The 14,732-nt window shown below is 51.2% G+C and overlaps 1 protein-coding gene across 1 annotated transcript; it reads left to right on the forward strand.

Moving 5' to 3' along the window:
- Nucleotides 1-969: 969 nt before the first annotated feature.
- On the forward strand, nucleotides 970-14,625 carry LOC116966120 (AP-1 complex subunit mu-2). Its single transcript, XM_033012307.1, has 12 exons — nucleotides 970-1,057; nucleotides 3,598-3,754; nucleotides 5,390-5,457; nucleotides 5,881-6,011; nucleotides 7,070-7,217; nucleotides 7,689-7,815; nucleotides 8,963-9,105; nucleotides 9,876-9,947; nucleotides 10,287-10,445; nucleotides 12,199-12,324; nucleotides 12,614-12,689; nucleotides 13,186-14,625. The coding sequence occupies exons 1-12, from the start codon at nucleotides 974-976 to the stop codon at nucleotides 13,206-13,208; spliced, it is 1,314 nt and encodes a 437-aa protein (XP_032868198.1). The 5' UTR covers nucleotides 970-973; the 3' UTR covers nucleotides 13,209-14,625.
- Nucleotides 14,626-14,732: the final 107 nt, after the last annotated feature.

The following is a 14,732-nucleotide window of genomic DNA, read 5'->3' on the forward strand; positions in this document are numbered from 1 at the left end:
TATTTCTCAAAAGTGTCAGTACTTCCTCTTCTTTGATCCTCATAGTTTCCATAGCTACTCTACTTGTTTCCCTTACCTCACATAATTCAATATCCTTCTCCTTGGTGAATACCGAAGAAAAGAAACTGTTCAATATCAATGTATGGAGCGAAGGAAATAGGCAACGTTTCGGGCCGAAATGTTACCTATTTCCTTCGCTCCATAGATGCTGCTGCACACGCTGAGTTTCTCCAGCATTTTTGTGTACCTTCGATTTTCCAGCATCTGTAGTTCCTTCTTAAATACTGATTTTAGATGATCAGCCATGATCATATTGAATGGCAGTGCTGGTTCGAAGGGCCGAATGGCCTATTCTTGCACCTATTTTCTATGTTTCTATGGAGGTTAGTTGGCTTTGGTATAATTGTAAATTGTCCCTAGTGTGTGTAGGTTAGTGCTGGTGTACTGGGGATTTGGACTTGGTGGGTCGAAGGTTCCATGCTGTATCTCTAAAACTAAACTGAACTACTTTCTACACCTCCCCCTTCCAGTATTTAACCAACTTCCATCCCCATTCTCCATTCTCCACACCCACACCACACACACCCACCACCCCACACACACACCACCCCACACACACACCACCCCACACACACACCACCCCACACACACACCACCCCACACACACACACACCACCCCACACACCCACACCACCCCACACACACGCCACTCTCACCCACACACACGCCACTCTCACCCACACACACACCCCCTCACCCACACACACACCCCCACACCCACACACACACGCCACTCTCACCCACACACCCACACCCACACCCACACCCACACACACACACACACACACACACACCACCCCCACACCATACACACACAACCGGGACTTGCTCGTGTTCAGTTGCTGTCGGCTGACATTAATGTCGTGGGCCGTCGCCTTTAAGGGGCGGGGGGCGGGGTTACCTGCGCCAGGTGATGCGCCTCACCTGGACGGGGAAGGCGGAAGTGCTGCTGGACATGTCAGCCTCGGCCGTCTTCATCCTTGACCTGAAGGGCAAGGTAGGTCCAGAGGGGCCGCACCGCCCCTCTCCCACGTTGGCCCCAGGGTTTGGGCACCAGGTAGCCCCCGGCCGGGACCCCGTTGTGTCCGATCCACCTGCTCCAGCCCGGCCGCGCCGGGGCGGGACTTCCCTCAGACTAGGTCCAGATCCAGGTCCAGGTCCAGGGTCAGGTTCAGGGGCAGCAGAGCCGCCAGCTTCTCAAGAAGGGTCTCGACCCGAAACCTCACCCATTCCTTCTCTCCACAGATACTGCCAGCATAGACCATCGTATCTATCTTCTGTAGTCTGTATCTCCCACGGCTTTAAAGGCAGCGCGGATTGAACGTGGTGAAATTTTATTTTGCTGAGCCCAATTTAACATTGGTTCATCTGGGGGGGGGGGAATCATGACCTGGGTGACTCTGCAGTTTGCTGCATTGAATATCTACTCTTCGTGTGGGATGGATCGGCACTGGTGGGCAAGGGTGGAATTGGAGGGCCAAAGGGCCTGGTTCTATGTTGTGTCACTCCATGTGCAGACATGTGGTCTTCCTCTGGCCTGGGTCTCTGGGCTGGAGATGGTTGGACCATTGCCCCCTCACGTGGAGGAAGTATTGGGGTCTTGCCCCTTGAGGCAGGAAATGGGGGTTGTGGGGGGGGGGGGGGTCTGAACCCCACCCTGAGCACAAGAATGTAGATAACAGGAGCTGGAGAGCAAAATGGTGGCATGAGATAGCTTGGACAGAGAAGATTAATAAGAATACAAAGAGATTTTATAAGTAAATGAATGAATGAATTAAAATTTTACTGTCGCATGAGACAAGTCACAGTGATATTCTTTGTTTAGCAAACCCATGTATTCAAGAAGTCGCTAAAATAAAGAACAGTGACTAAGTTCCAGGGACAAGGACCAACTTGGGAGAGATATAAAGCCCACCAGTGACCATCGTGGTCATCTATGTGTGGAGCCACAGGAGATGGACCTTGGTCCTAAATTCTCATTTGGCTTTGATCTAAAAACAGAGGAATGTTACCAGGACTAGAGGGTCTGAGCTATAGGCAGAGGTTGAGTAGGCTGGGACTCTATTCCTTGGAGCACTGGAGGATGAGGGGTGATCTTATACAGGTGTGTAAAGAGGAATAGATCGGGTAGATGCACACAGTCCCTTGCCCAGAGTAGGTGAATCGAGGACCAGAGGGCATAGGTTTAGGGTGAGAGGGGAAAAGATTTAATAGGAATCTGAGGGGTAACTTGTATGGTGTATGGAACAAGCTGCCAGAGGGGGTAGTTGTGGCTGGGACTATCCCAACGTTTGATAAATAATTAGACAGGTACATGGATAGGACAGGTTTGGAGGGATATGGACCAAACGCAGGCAGGTGGGACGAGTGTAGCTGGGACATGTTGGCCGGTGTGGGCAAGTTGGGCCGGTATGGGCAATTTGGGCTGAAGGGCCTGTTTCCACGCTGTATCACTCTATGACTAGTGTAGCTGGGACAAGTTGGGCCAGTGTGGGCTAGTTGGGCCGGTGTGGGCAAGTTGGGCCAGTGTGGGCTAGTTGGGCCGGTGTGGGCTAGTTGGGCCGGTGTGGGCATGTTGGGCCAGTATGGGCATGTTGGGCCGGTGTGGACACGTTGGGCCGAAGGGCCTGTTTCCGTGCTGTATCACTCTATGACTAGTGTAGCTGGGACATGTTGGGCCAGTGTGGGCTAGTTGGGCCAGTGTGGGCTAGTTGGGCCGGTGTGGGCAAGTTGGGCCGGTGTGGGCATGTTGGGCCGGTGTGGGCTAGTTGGGCAAGTGTGGGCTAGTTGGGCCGGTGTGGGCTAGTTGGGCCGGTGTGGACACGTTGGGCCGAAGGGCCTGTTTCCGTGCTGTATCACTCTATGACTAGTGTAGCTGGGACATGTTGGGCCGGTGTGGGCAAGTTGGGCCGGTGTGGGCAAGTTGGGCCGGTGTGGGCAAGTTGGGCCAGTATGGGCACGTTGGGCCGAAGGGCCTGTTTCCACTCTGGGACTAATTTTGTACAAGAGACATTTCCAAATCTGCCCTCTGCATGTCCCACAATGCATTTGGGCAGACAATCGCTTCAGTTTTGAAATAAATAATGAGTAAAATTACTACAATTATAAAAATCAACCTGTAGGTGTTGGAGTCACACAGTGTGGAAACAGGCCCTGCGGCCAACATGCCCCATCTGCGTCTTGGACCAGAGGTCGCAGCCTCTTTAGAAAGTAGATGAGGAGGAATTTCTTCAGTCAGAAGGTGATGAATCTGTGGAATTCACTGCCACACAAGGCTGTGGAGGGTGTGGATAATTTTAGGGTGGAGATTGATAGATTCTTGATTAATGCGGGTGTCAGAGGTTGAGGGGAGAAGGCAGGAGAATGGGGGTTGAGAGGAAAAGGCAGATCAGTCATGATCGAATGGTGGAGTAGACTCAATGGGCTGAATGGCCTAATTCTGCTCCTATCACCCCCCCCCCCCCCCCCCCTGAGTAAGAGAGAGTGTGGAGTGTGGCACTAACACCCATCTCCTTGTCTTACATCACCCTGGATCAGATGCTCATCTGTCGGAATTACAAGGGGGACGTGAACATGTCGGAGATTGAGCACTTCATCCCCATCCTGACGCAGAGAGAAGATGAAGGAGATATCTCTCCACTTCTGTCTCACGGCAAAGTCCACTTCCTGTGGATCAAACACAGCAATCTCTACTGTATCCTTTTAATGCGGCCATTTACACCAGAGAGCGTTGACCGCCACACAAAGAAGGGTCTCGGCCCCAAACGTCACCTATTTTCCATCGCTCCATAGATGCTGCTGCACCCGCTGAGTTTCTCCAGCACTTTTGTCTACCTTGGATTTTCCAGCATCTGCAATTCTTTCTTAAACACATCACTGCAATGTTCTTGGACGCGTTTAGTACCGTGGTTTAGTCTTTGTTTTCAGTTTTTTTAATGTTTAGTTCAGAGATACAGCGTGGATACAAGTCCTTCAGACCACCGAGTCTGCACCACACACTATAACACTATCCTACACACACACACACACACACACACACACACACACACACACACACACACACTGTAACACTATCCTACACACACACACACACTGTAACACTATCCTACACACACACACACACACACACACACTAACACTATCCTACACACACACACACACACACACACTAACACTATCCTACACACACACACACACACACACTAACACTATCCTACACACACACACACACAGGACAATTTTATATTCATACGAAACCAATTAACCTACAAACCTGCACGTCTTTGGAGTGTGGGAGGAAACCGGAGATCTCTGAGAAAACCCACGAGATGAGGAGGCGAACGTACAAACTCCGTACAGACGGCACCGGTAGTCAGGATTAAAAACAGGTCTCTGGCGCTGTGAGGCAGCAGCTCTACCTGCTGCTCCACCGTGCCGCACACTGTTTGTTGACCAATTACCTTTAAAGATTCAATAAAGGCAGAACCTTGGAACATCTGGGGGTGGGAGGGGGAAGATGCAGGTACATTGTTCCATGAAAATGGCAATGTAGGTGGACAGGGTAGTGAAGATATTTGGTCCGTTTGCCTTCATTGGTCAGTGCATTGAGTACAGGAGTTGGGGAGGCATGTTGCAGATGAGGCCACATTTGGTCCTGAGCGCAGTTCTGGTCGCCCTGCTGCAGGAAGGAAGTCTAAACTGGAACTAGAGGGTTTGAGTTATAAGGAGGGGCTGGATGGACTGGAACTTTCTTCCCTGGAGCTTGGAGTGGCCCAAGTGGGATATAAAATCACGAGTGGCGTAGATAAAGTGAGTAGCACCTTACCTACTCCCAGGGTAGGGGAGTCTAGAATTAATGCATAGGTTTAAGGTGAGAGCAAAGGGATTTAATAGGAACCTGAGGGACAATGTATTCACACAGAGGGTGGTGCGTATATGCAACTAGTTGCCAGAGAGAGTGGTAGAGGTGAGTTCAATTACAATGTTTAAAGCATTTGGAAAGGTTCATTACTTAAAAAAGTTTAGCAGGCCAGGCACAGGCAAGTGGGACTTTGTTGGCATGGGCAAGATGGGCCGAAGGGCCTGTTTCCATGCAGTCTCTCCACTACACACAGTCGACAACTTTAGAGATGAGCTCAGTTTTCGCGGGACATTGAACTGGTAACTAACTTTCAACTGAATTTATAATTGTTGTTCTGTCAGCCAAACTATCGAGTCAGAAGCAAGCAAACCAGAAGGCGCTTTACCACGAGATAAGATGATAATTTCCACAGCATCAGAGAGTTTGTGCCTCAGTTGAATGATTTTCTTTCCTTAACTCAGAGTTCAGTGGTTGCAATGACCAAGAAAAATGCCAACGTCTCTCTTGTGTATGCTTTCCTCTACAAACTCGTTCAGGTAAAAGTAAAACTTTGTTCTTTTTAACTGTGATGCAGTGGTTAGTTCTGCTTTGTCCTGTGCTCCATCCACAAGTCTAGGACACCACATCCGCAATCACTGCAAGCCCTGGACACCGCATCCCAATCACTGCAAGTCCTGGACACCTCACCCCAATCCCCACACGGGGAGGTCAGTGTCCACATCTGATGAAAGAAATTCCTCCATCTCCTTCCTAAAGGAATGTCCTTTAATTCTGAGTGACCTCTGGTCCTAGACTCTCCCACTAGTGGAAACATCTTCACATCCACTGTGTCCAGCCCCTTCACTGTTGGGTAGGCTGGTCGTGGGAACGTGCAGTGTAGAGACTGTGTACACAGTGGACATTGTGGGGTGCTGTTTGTTCACTCGATCCCCGGATCCTCACACCTGCCCTCCCTCCAGGTCTTCACCGAATACTTCAAGGAGGTGGAGGAGGAGAGCATCAGGGACAACTTTGTCGTCGTCTATGAGCTGCTGGATGAAGTGATGGACTTTGGCTTCCCACAGACAACCGACAGTAAAATCCTGCAGGAGTGAGTAGAGCGGGCAGTGTGGAGCGGGCTGGTCACTGGCCCTACAGTGGGGACACGCGGGGTACACGCGGGGTACACATCGCACACGGGATACACATCACACACGGGATACACATCACACATGGAAAAAACACACACGCATGTGCAGTCAGTGGGGTGGCTGGAGCCGTGTGCGGTCAGTGGGTCTGACAAGCCGTGTGCGGTCAGTGGGGTGGCCAGAGCTGTGTGCGGTCAGTGGGGTGGCTGGAGCCGTGTATGGTCAGTGGGTCTGGCCGGAACTGTGTGCGGTCAGTGGAGTGGCCAGAGCCGTGTGCGGTTAGTGGGGTGGCTGGAGCCGTGTGCGGTCAGTGGGTCTGGCCGGAACTGTGTGCGGTCAGTGGGGTGGCCGGAACTGTGTGCGGTCAGTGGGGTGGCCAGAGCCGTGTGCGGTCAGTGGGATGGCTGGAGCCGTGTGCGGTCAGTGGGGTGGCCGGAACTGTGTGCGGTCAGTGGGGTAGCTGGAGCCGTGTGCGGTCAGTGGGGTGGCCAGAGCCGTGTGCGGTTAGTGGGGTGGCTGGAGCCGTGTGCGGTCAGTGGGGTGGCCAGAGCCGTGTGCGGTCAGTGGGGTGGCCGGAGCCGTGTGCGGTCAGTGGGGTGGCCAGAGCCGTGTGCGATCAGTGGGGTGGCCGGAGCCGTGTGCGGTCAGTGGGTCTGACTGGAGCCGTGTGCGGTCAGTGGGGTAGCTGGAGCCGTGTGCGGTCAGTGGGTCTGACTGGAGCCGTGTGCGGTCAGTGGGGTGGCTGGAACTGTGTGCGGTCAGTGGGGTGGCCAGAGCCGTGTGCGATCAGTGGGGTGGCCAGAGCCGTGTACGGTCAGTGGGGTGGCCAGAGCCGTGTGCGGTCAGTGGGGTGGCCGGAGCTGTGTGCGGTCAGTGGGGTGGCCGGAACTGTGTGCGGTCAGTGGGGTGGCTGGAGCTGTGTGCGGTCAGTGGGGTGGCCGGAGCTGTGTGCGGTCAGTGGGGTGGCTGGAGCTGTGTGCGGTCAGTGGGTCTGGCCGGAGCTGACATGCCATCCCCACAGGTACATCACGCAGCAGAGCCAGAAGCTGGAGGTTGCCGCCCCTCGGCCCCCGGCGACTGTCACCAACGCCGTGTCCTGGCGGTCAGAGGGCATCAAGTACAAGAAGAACGAGGTCTTCATCGACGTCATCGAAGCGGTCAACGTGTTGGTGAGTTAAGAGGGGGGGGTTCACCGTGGGGGGGGGGCGTTGACGATCATGTTGGGGGGATCACCGTGGGGGGTCTCCTGGTGGGGAGGGGGTGATAATCGAGGTGGGGGCTCAGGGTGAGGGGGTCTCCTGGTTGGGAGGGGGTGATAATGGCAGTGGGGGCGGTGGGGGGTCAGCGTGGGCGGAGGGTGGAGGGGAGGGGTTTGTGTCTTGAGGAGGGGCTGTACCTTGGCAGGGGACTGTTGCAGGGTCTGGGGGGAGGGGCAGTGGTCCGGAGGGGGGGGGGGGGGTGGGTTGGAAGTGGTGCCCAAGGATTCCGGAGTGATTGTGGGGTTGGTTGGCCGGGCCATTGCGGGTTGGTGTTGTGAGGGGACAGCTGGGCATGGAGTGACCCACCCACACCTGCTGACCACTCACTCTACCCTGTGCCATTGTCCAGTGGGTCAGCTCATTCCTCCTGTCCACTCACAGGTCAGCGCCAATGGGAACGTCCTTCAGAGTGAGATCGTGGGCAGTGTCAAGCTGAGAGCCTTCCTGTCCGGAATGCCCGAGCTCCGTCTCGGCCTTAACGACAAGGTCCTCTTCGAACTGACCGGCAGTAAGTAGCGGCCGCAAACAAGCACAGTCTGCCCAGTACTCTGGCCACTGACCCCATCACACCCACGGACACCGAACCGTCCAGTCTTCCTGGACAATTTTCCCGTCAGAAATCTCGTGAAAGTTATATTTAAAATATTCAAAATGAAAACAGATATTAAAGAGAATTTCTCTTTGGCCAGTTGCTTAAAATAGTTTTTAAAATATCTTCCATGAGAATGTTTTTAGAGCTTTTTGTAGCTTCTATGATGTGCTGTCAAAGTGTTGATCATCTATTAAGGCCAGGAATTGTTTAAAAGCGGGGTACAGTAATCGTGTAACAAGCAGGTCATATCTTCACTCTCGTTTCCCTCTCCCCTGACTCTCTGTCTGAAGAAGGGTCTCGCCTGAAATGTCACCCATTGCTTCTCTCCTGAGATGCTGCCCATCCTGCTGAGTTACTCCAGTTAATGTCTATCTCCAACATCCGACCTGCATAAACCAGTGAGCAGGTGGTCAGTTTCCTGCTCAATAATCAGTATGCTGTACTGCTCGTACAGTGCTGCTTGATGCCACGCCTTATGCCCCTGTCCCACTTAGGAAACCTGAACGGAAACCTCTGGAGACTTTGCGCCCCACCCAAGGTTTCCGTGCGGTTCCCGGAGGTTGCAGGTGGTTGCCGGAGGTTGCAGGTAGTGGAAGCAGGTAGGGAGACTGACACAAACCTCCGGGAACAGCACAGAAACCTTGGGTGGGGCACAAAGTCTCCAGAGGTTTCCGTTCAGGTTTCCTAAGTGGGACAGGAGCCTTAGAGCAGGCACCACACTAGTTCAGTTTCGTGGAGAGTGAACACTACCAAAGTAAGCAGCTTAGTGAGACTTAAAGATAGAGAGAAAGCTGAGAGAAAAATTGTTCTCCCAATTGGGAGACTTGAGCAGAAACTTTGTAACTGCAGGAGGTGCTGCCTTGTAGGGATTGGTTTAGGAATTGCTAAAGTCCATCCCCAGATCTGATCTGTAGGATAGTGTTGGTGTGCGGGGATCGCTGGTCTGAGCGGACTTGGTGGGCCGAAGGGCCTGTTTCCGTGCTGTATCTCTAAACTAAACCTGATCAGTTGCAGGCGACTCTGTCTAAGCCACAACAACAGCTCGAATTTTGTTTTAATCTAGGAAGTAAAAATAAATCAGTGGAACTGGAGGATGTGAAGTTCCACCAGTGCGTGAGACTCTCACGGTTTGAGAACGACAGAACCATCTCCTTCATCCCGCCAGACGGCGACTTTGAGCTCATGTCTTACCGGCTCAACATCCATGTGAGTAAACGACATCTGGGGGGACCTTTCACTGTTTTGTTCACAGAAGCTTTTCTGGAGGAGAGGCACAAGAAGTGCAGGGTCTTTGTGCCAACACCTGTTCTCCTGGTCTACGCCAATGTTAATGAGGTGCAAGGAAGATGCCAGAGCTAACAATTCCTTACAACCCAATGGTTGGAACATTGAATTGTACAATTGTAGGTAACCTCTAACAACCACCCCTTGTCCAATACAGTGGGATGGGCTAGGATTGAGTGTACTGAAGGGCCTGTCCCACTTGGCAACTTTTTGTTTCGGCGACTGCCGGCATTATTGACTGATGTATCAGGTCACCAAAACATTTGCGGCGTGATGACGTATGGCGCGCGGTATTTTTATTCAAGTGTCGCAACTTTTTTTTGTCGCAGCTGGATTTTGAAATGTTCAAAATCTTTTGCCGACCTTGATATGACGCCGGCAGTCGCCGAAAAAAATCGGCAAGTGGGGCAGGCCCTTGAGAAGATAAACAAGACAAGGCTGTGTTTGGAGTTCCATCTCGAGAGTCATAGGATGATACAGAGTTCAAACAAGACCGTCGGCCCAAGTTGCCCACAATGGCCAACATGGCCCAGCTACACTAGTCCCACCTCCCTAACCTCTAAACCTGTCCTATCCATGTAGATATCTAAATGTCTAAAATGCAACGGACAATCCAGCAACCTTCCCAGCATCAGTACGTGGCCCAGATGTTGTGAAATTGCAGCAGTTTGAATGTATTCTCTTGTTTTCAGGTGAAGCCTCTGATTTGGATTGAATCGGTGATAGAGAAATTCTCACACAGCCGTGTTGAATACATGATCAAGGTCAGTCCCACTGTGGGAACGAAAGGCTCCATTTCTCCTCTCTGCTTCTTGCATCTTTGAAGGGACCGTCATTAATTTAGCTCTGAGTCCTCTGTTGTTACGTTCACCCCCAGCTAGAGGCCACTCGTGCCATTCTCAAACTCTTTGCTTCTATCCCCTAGTGGGAACATGCTCCTGGTGGGGCTCTCCAAGTACGGGCGGGCATGGGGACGGGGGAGGTACGTGGTGGCAGGGGTTAACGAGCAGTGTTCCCTGTCCAAAAGGCCAAGGGGACAGGGGAACGGGGGAGGTACGTGGTGGTGGGGCAGGGGTTAATGAGCAGTGTTCCTTGTCCAAAAGGCCAAGAGCCAGTTCAAGAAGCAGTCGGTTGCCAACAACGTGGAGATCATCATCCCGGTGCCCAGCGACGCTGACTCTCCCAAGTTCAAGACCAGCGTGGGCAGTGCCAAGTGGGTGCCGGAAAATAACACGGTGGTGTGGACCATCAAATCCCTGCCAGTGAGTGCCAGCTCTTTGTTCCCTTGGTGCAGGTCAAACAGGTCCTGGTGGGGATGGCAAACCTCCTCTGCTAGTGGTCACAGGCTGTGTTGCTGAGGGCTGGAGGGTGCATGGTGTAGCGGTGACACATACACGTTTGTATTGAGGATGTCCTCTTGTCCCTTGTCCGTGAATGTGAAATATCCCAGAGTGTTGTCCACCACAGAGACAGGGAGTTCAAGTTCAAGTTACATTTATTGTCAAGTTCACCCGCACACAGCGTTAAAGCATTTGTCAAGCTGGTAGCGATAAAATGTTTTGTAGCATTGATTGCTGATGGGATACAGTACATGTTCCATCAGTTTAATTGTGGGCACAAAATGCCAGAGTAACTCAGTGGGACTTGAGCCGAAACACCACACATTCCTTCTCTCCACAGATGATTCATGTCCCTGTGCCTGAGTTACTCCAGCATTTTGAGTCTATCTTCGGTGTAAACCAACATCTGCAGTTCCTTCCTACTTGACTAGTATTGGTGTCAGGGGTTACGGGGAGAAGGCAGGAGAATGGGGTTAGGAGGGAGAGATAGATCAGCCATGGTCGAATGGCAGAGTAGACTTGATGGGCCGAATGGCCTAATCCTGCTCCAATCACTTATAACCAACACAGTTTAATTATGGGACCTGTTAGTGCAATTAATCACCAAAATGAAAGAATTATCAGGAAAATATGTGGAGATGTGACGGGGTTACTGTGGAATCAGGAGTGTCTGATCAGCAGGTGTGTGTAGCACACTGCTCATCACTATGTGTGTAGCACCTTCCTCATCACTATGTGTGTAGCACCCTGCTCATCACTATATGTGTAGCACCTTCCTCATCACTATGTGTGTAGCACCTTGCTCATCACTATGTGTGTAGCACCTTCCTCATCACTATGTGTGTAGCACCTTCCTCTTCACTATGTGTGTAGCACCCTGCTCATCACTATATGTGTAGCACCTTCCTCATCACTATGTGTGTAGCACCTTGCTCATCACTATGTGTGTAGCACCTTGCTCATCACTATGTGTGTAGCACCTTCCTCATCACTATGTGTGTAGCACCTTCCTCATCACTATGTGTGTAGCACCTTGCTCATCACTATGTGTGTAGCACCTTCCTCATCACTATGTGTGTAGCACCCTGCTCATCACTATATGTGTAGCACCTTCCTCATCACTATGTGTGTAGCACCTTGCTCATCACTATGTGTGTAACACCTTCCTCATCACTATGTGTGTAGCACCTTGCTCATCACTATGTGTGTAGCACCTTCCTCATCACTATGTGTGTAGCACCTTGCTCATCACTATGTGTGTAGCACCTTGCTCATCACTATGTGTGTAGCACCTTCCTCATCACTATGTGTGTAGCACCTTGCTCATCACTATGTGTGTAGCACCTTCCTCATCACTATGTGTGTAGCACCTTCCTCATCACTATGTGTGTAGCACCTTGCTCATCACCAGTTCCATGTTAGCTGAAGAGTGTACTGACACATCGCAGCTGCTGCAAGTCTACATTATGGAGTCTACATTATGGAAGATAAGTAAGAGTAGGCGTGAAGATTGGAAAGAGGTGACGGATAAGGGGCAGTGAGGATGAAAACTATTGGCTTCGTAATTTCAGATTGATCACCATAATGTTATAGAAATGGCTCTTTGTTTTAATCTCTCCCCTCTCCCCCCCACCCCCCCACCCCCGGTCTCTCTGTCTTCCTCCCTCTCCCAAAGGGCGGGAAGGAATATTTGATGCGCGCCCATTTTGGCCTGCCGAGTGTGGAGAATGAAAACAGTGAGGGCAAGCCCCCGATCACCATCAAATTCGAGATCCCCTACTTCACTGTGTCGGGAGTCCAGGTTAGTGACCGTGTGAACGCTGGTGGAGGTGGTGACACAGTGTGTGGATGGCAATGGAACGCCGTGTCACACAGTGACCGCGACACCGTGTCACACAGTGACCGCAACAGGGTGTCACGCTGTAACTCAGTGTAATAGTGTGTGGGGGTCTCAACTCTATAGTGTAATGCAGTGTGGGATCGCAACAGTGCGCAGTGCAGCACAGTAATGATAACACAGTGTGGGGACCACAATGTTTGTAGGGTAATGCAGTGTGAGGATCACAGCCTTTGGCGTTTCCCTGTTACAGGTGCGGTACATGAAGATCATTGAGAAGAGTGGTTACCAGGCACTGCCCTGGGTCAGATACATCACCCAGAGTGGAGGTCAGTGTGGCCGCAGCCATGTGTAGTGGAGAGCGTGTTCAACGCTGTGTCTGCCTGTGTCTAGGATGCGCGATGGTGTCCAGCTGGTCACACAGGGGCAGTGCCGCCCAGTCCACATGTCCTCCCACTTACTGACTCGCTGTCGCTGCTGGAAACTCCCCCAACCCCCTCACCCCCCCCCCCCCCCCATCAGGGTCCGGCCAACCCCTCCCCAGCCCCGCACCCCCAACTCTCACCCTCCCCCTCCCCCACCCCGACCTCGTTCCCCCAGCCTGACCCATTTCCCCCCAAGTTGACCTCTTACCCCCCCCACTCCAACCCCCCACCTCTCACCCCCCACCCTGACCCCACTCTCCCCAATGGGGAACGCCCCTCTCGAAACTAACCCATAATTAAAAAACAAGTCTTACTCTGATCACAATCAGGCGGTTTGAATGAATGAACATTGAAACTTGTTACAATAGATTCTCTTTTAATTCTGTGTCTTATTTTTCAGATTACCAACTGCGGACACATTAAACTGCCGACAATTGGGAACATTCTCCTCATTTTCCTCTTTCATTTGTTTTAATCGGCTGCTTATTACTGTTACAGCAAGTGCCTTAAATATCTTGTTAACTTTTACTGTTAAGATGACCCTAAAATAATTAAATTAATTAAAGATGGCTCTCTACTATCACAGAGGCCAACAGCAATACAGACCTTCCACATACACCTTGGGAGCCAAGATACTTCACAAGACCGGGACTTACCATGGTTTGGACAAGCTTTGGTTTGTGGAGCTTAGAGGGACCTTCTGGGCTGTGGAATTGGACCCTGCCTGATCAGTACTGTTGCTGTACACCTTGTGCCTGCCCCTCCTTGCCTTGCCTTCATCAAGGTTTGGAAATGCCAAAGGATTCCCAGAATCCACAGCCTTTCTGAGAGAGATTTGCACTTCACTCCTGACTGGACCAACAGTGACCCAGAACTAGAACGGGTCAGGCAGCAGCTCTGGGAAACGTGGATGAGTGACATTCCCTCATAGTCTGAAGAAGGGTGCCCATCTGAAACGTCACCTATCCATGTTCTCCTGAGATGCTGCCTGACCCGCTGAGTTACTCCAGCACTCTGTGAAACATCAGCTATCCATGTTCTCCAGAGATGCTGCCTGACCTGCTGAGTTACTCCAACACTCTGTTTTTTTGTTAACCAGAGAAACGATCGGTGAATTTAGTCACAAAGCTGAAGTGTTGCTGGAGTGTCCAAGGGATCTCACTCGCGCTCATGGTTTATTGGGCAGTCTCGGAGGCGTGCTGCGTTTCAGAGGGAACGTGAGCCTGCTGTTACTGGTAGAGGCTTCTGTAGTTCCAGTTTCCTCCATTCTTGCTTTCTAAACCGTGTACGTCCGCAATCTGAATTACGAGTAGAAACTAGCAGAAATATCCAGCAGGCTGGGCAGCATCTGCGGAGAGAGAAACAGAGCTAACATTACAGTTTGAAGATTGACATAAAAAGCTGGAGTAACTCAGCGGGACAGACAGCATCTCTGGAGAAAAGGAATAGATGACTTTTCAGGTCGAAACCCTTCTCCAGACTGAAGAAATGCCACTTATCCCTGCTTTCCAGAGATGATGCCTGAACCAGCATCTGCAGTTTGTTTCTTACATTACAGTCCATGTCTTTTGTTGTTGTCACCGTTCCCAACACGATTCTTTCAGTTCGGTGTTTAGTTTGAGCACTGCTCCCACTAACACATTAGTGCCTGTAGATTTGTAGAAAATCACCGTGTATAACCTGTGCAGAAAGTCGCCTGTGTTTTTTAAATTTTGTGAATAAAGATTTGAAAATGCATTCAATTAAAACCACTTTTGTAATTCCACATTGTCCAATGGAGAGACCTGATTGTTCCTGAAACTAATGTCAGTTAATTTCAATAAAAGCAAAGCAGAAACTCTGTGTTGTTGCAGATGTAGTGTGGTTTAAGTCGACATTTGCAGACAGTCATGGGGTTAAGGTCCCCTGAACTTATTGAGACTGAGAGGTTCAGGTGTTGGGAGAAAA

Source organism: Amblyraja radiata, chromosome 35 (assembly GCF_010909765.2).
Source record: "Amblyraja radiata isolate CabotCenter1 chromosome 35, sAmbRad1.1.pri, whole genome shotgun sequence".
NCBI lineage: Eukaryota > Metazoa > Chordata > Chondrichthyes > Rajiformes > Rajidae > Amblyraja > Amblyraja radiata.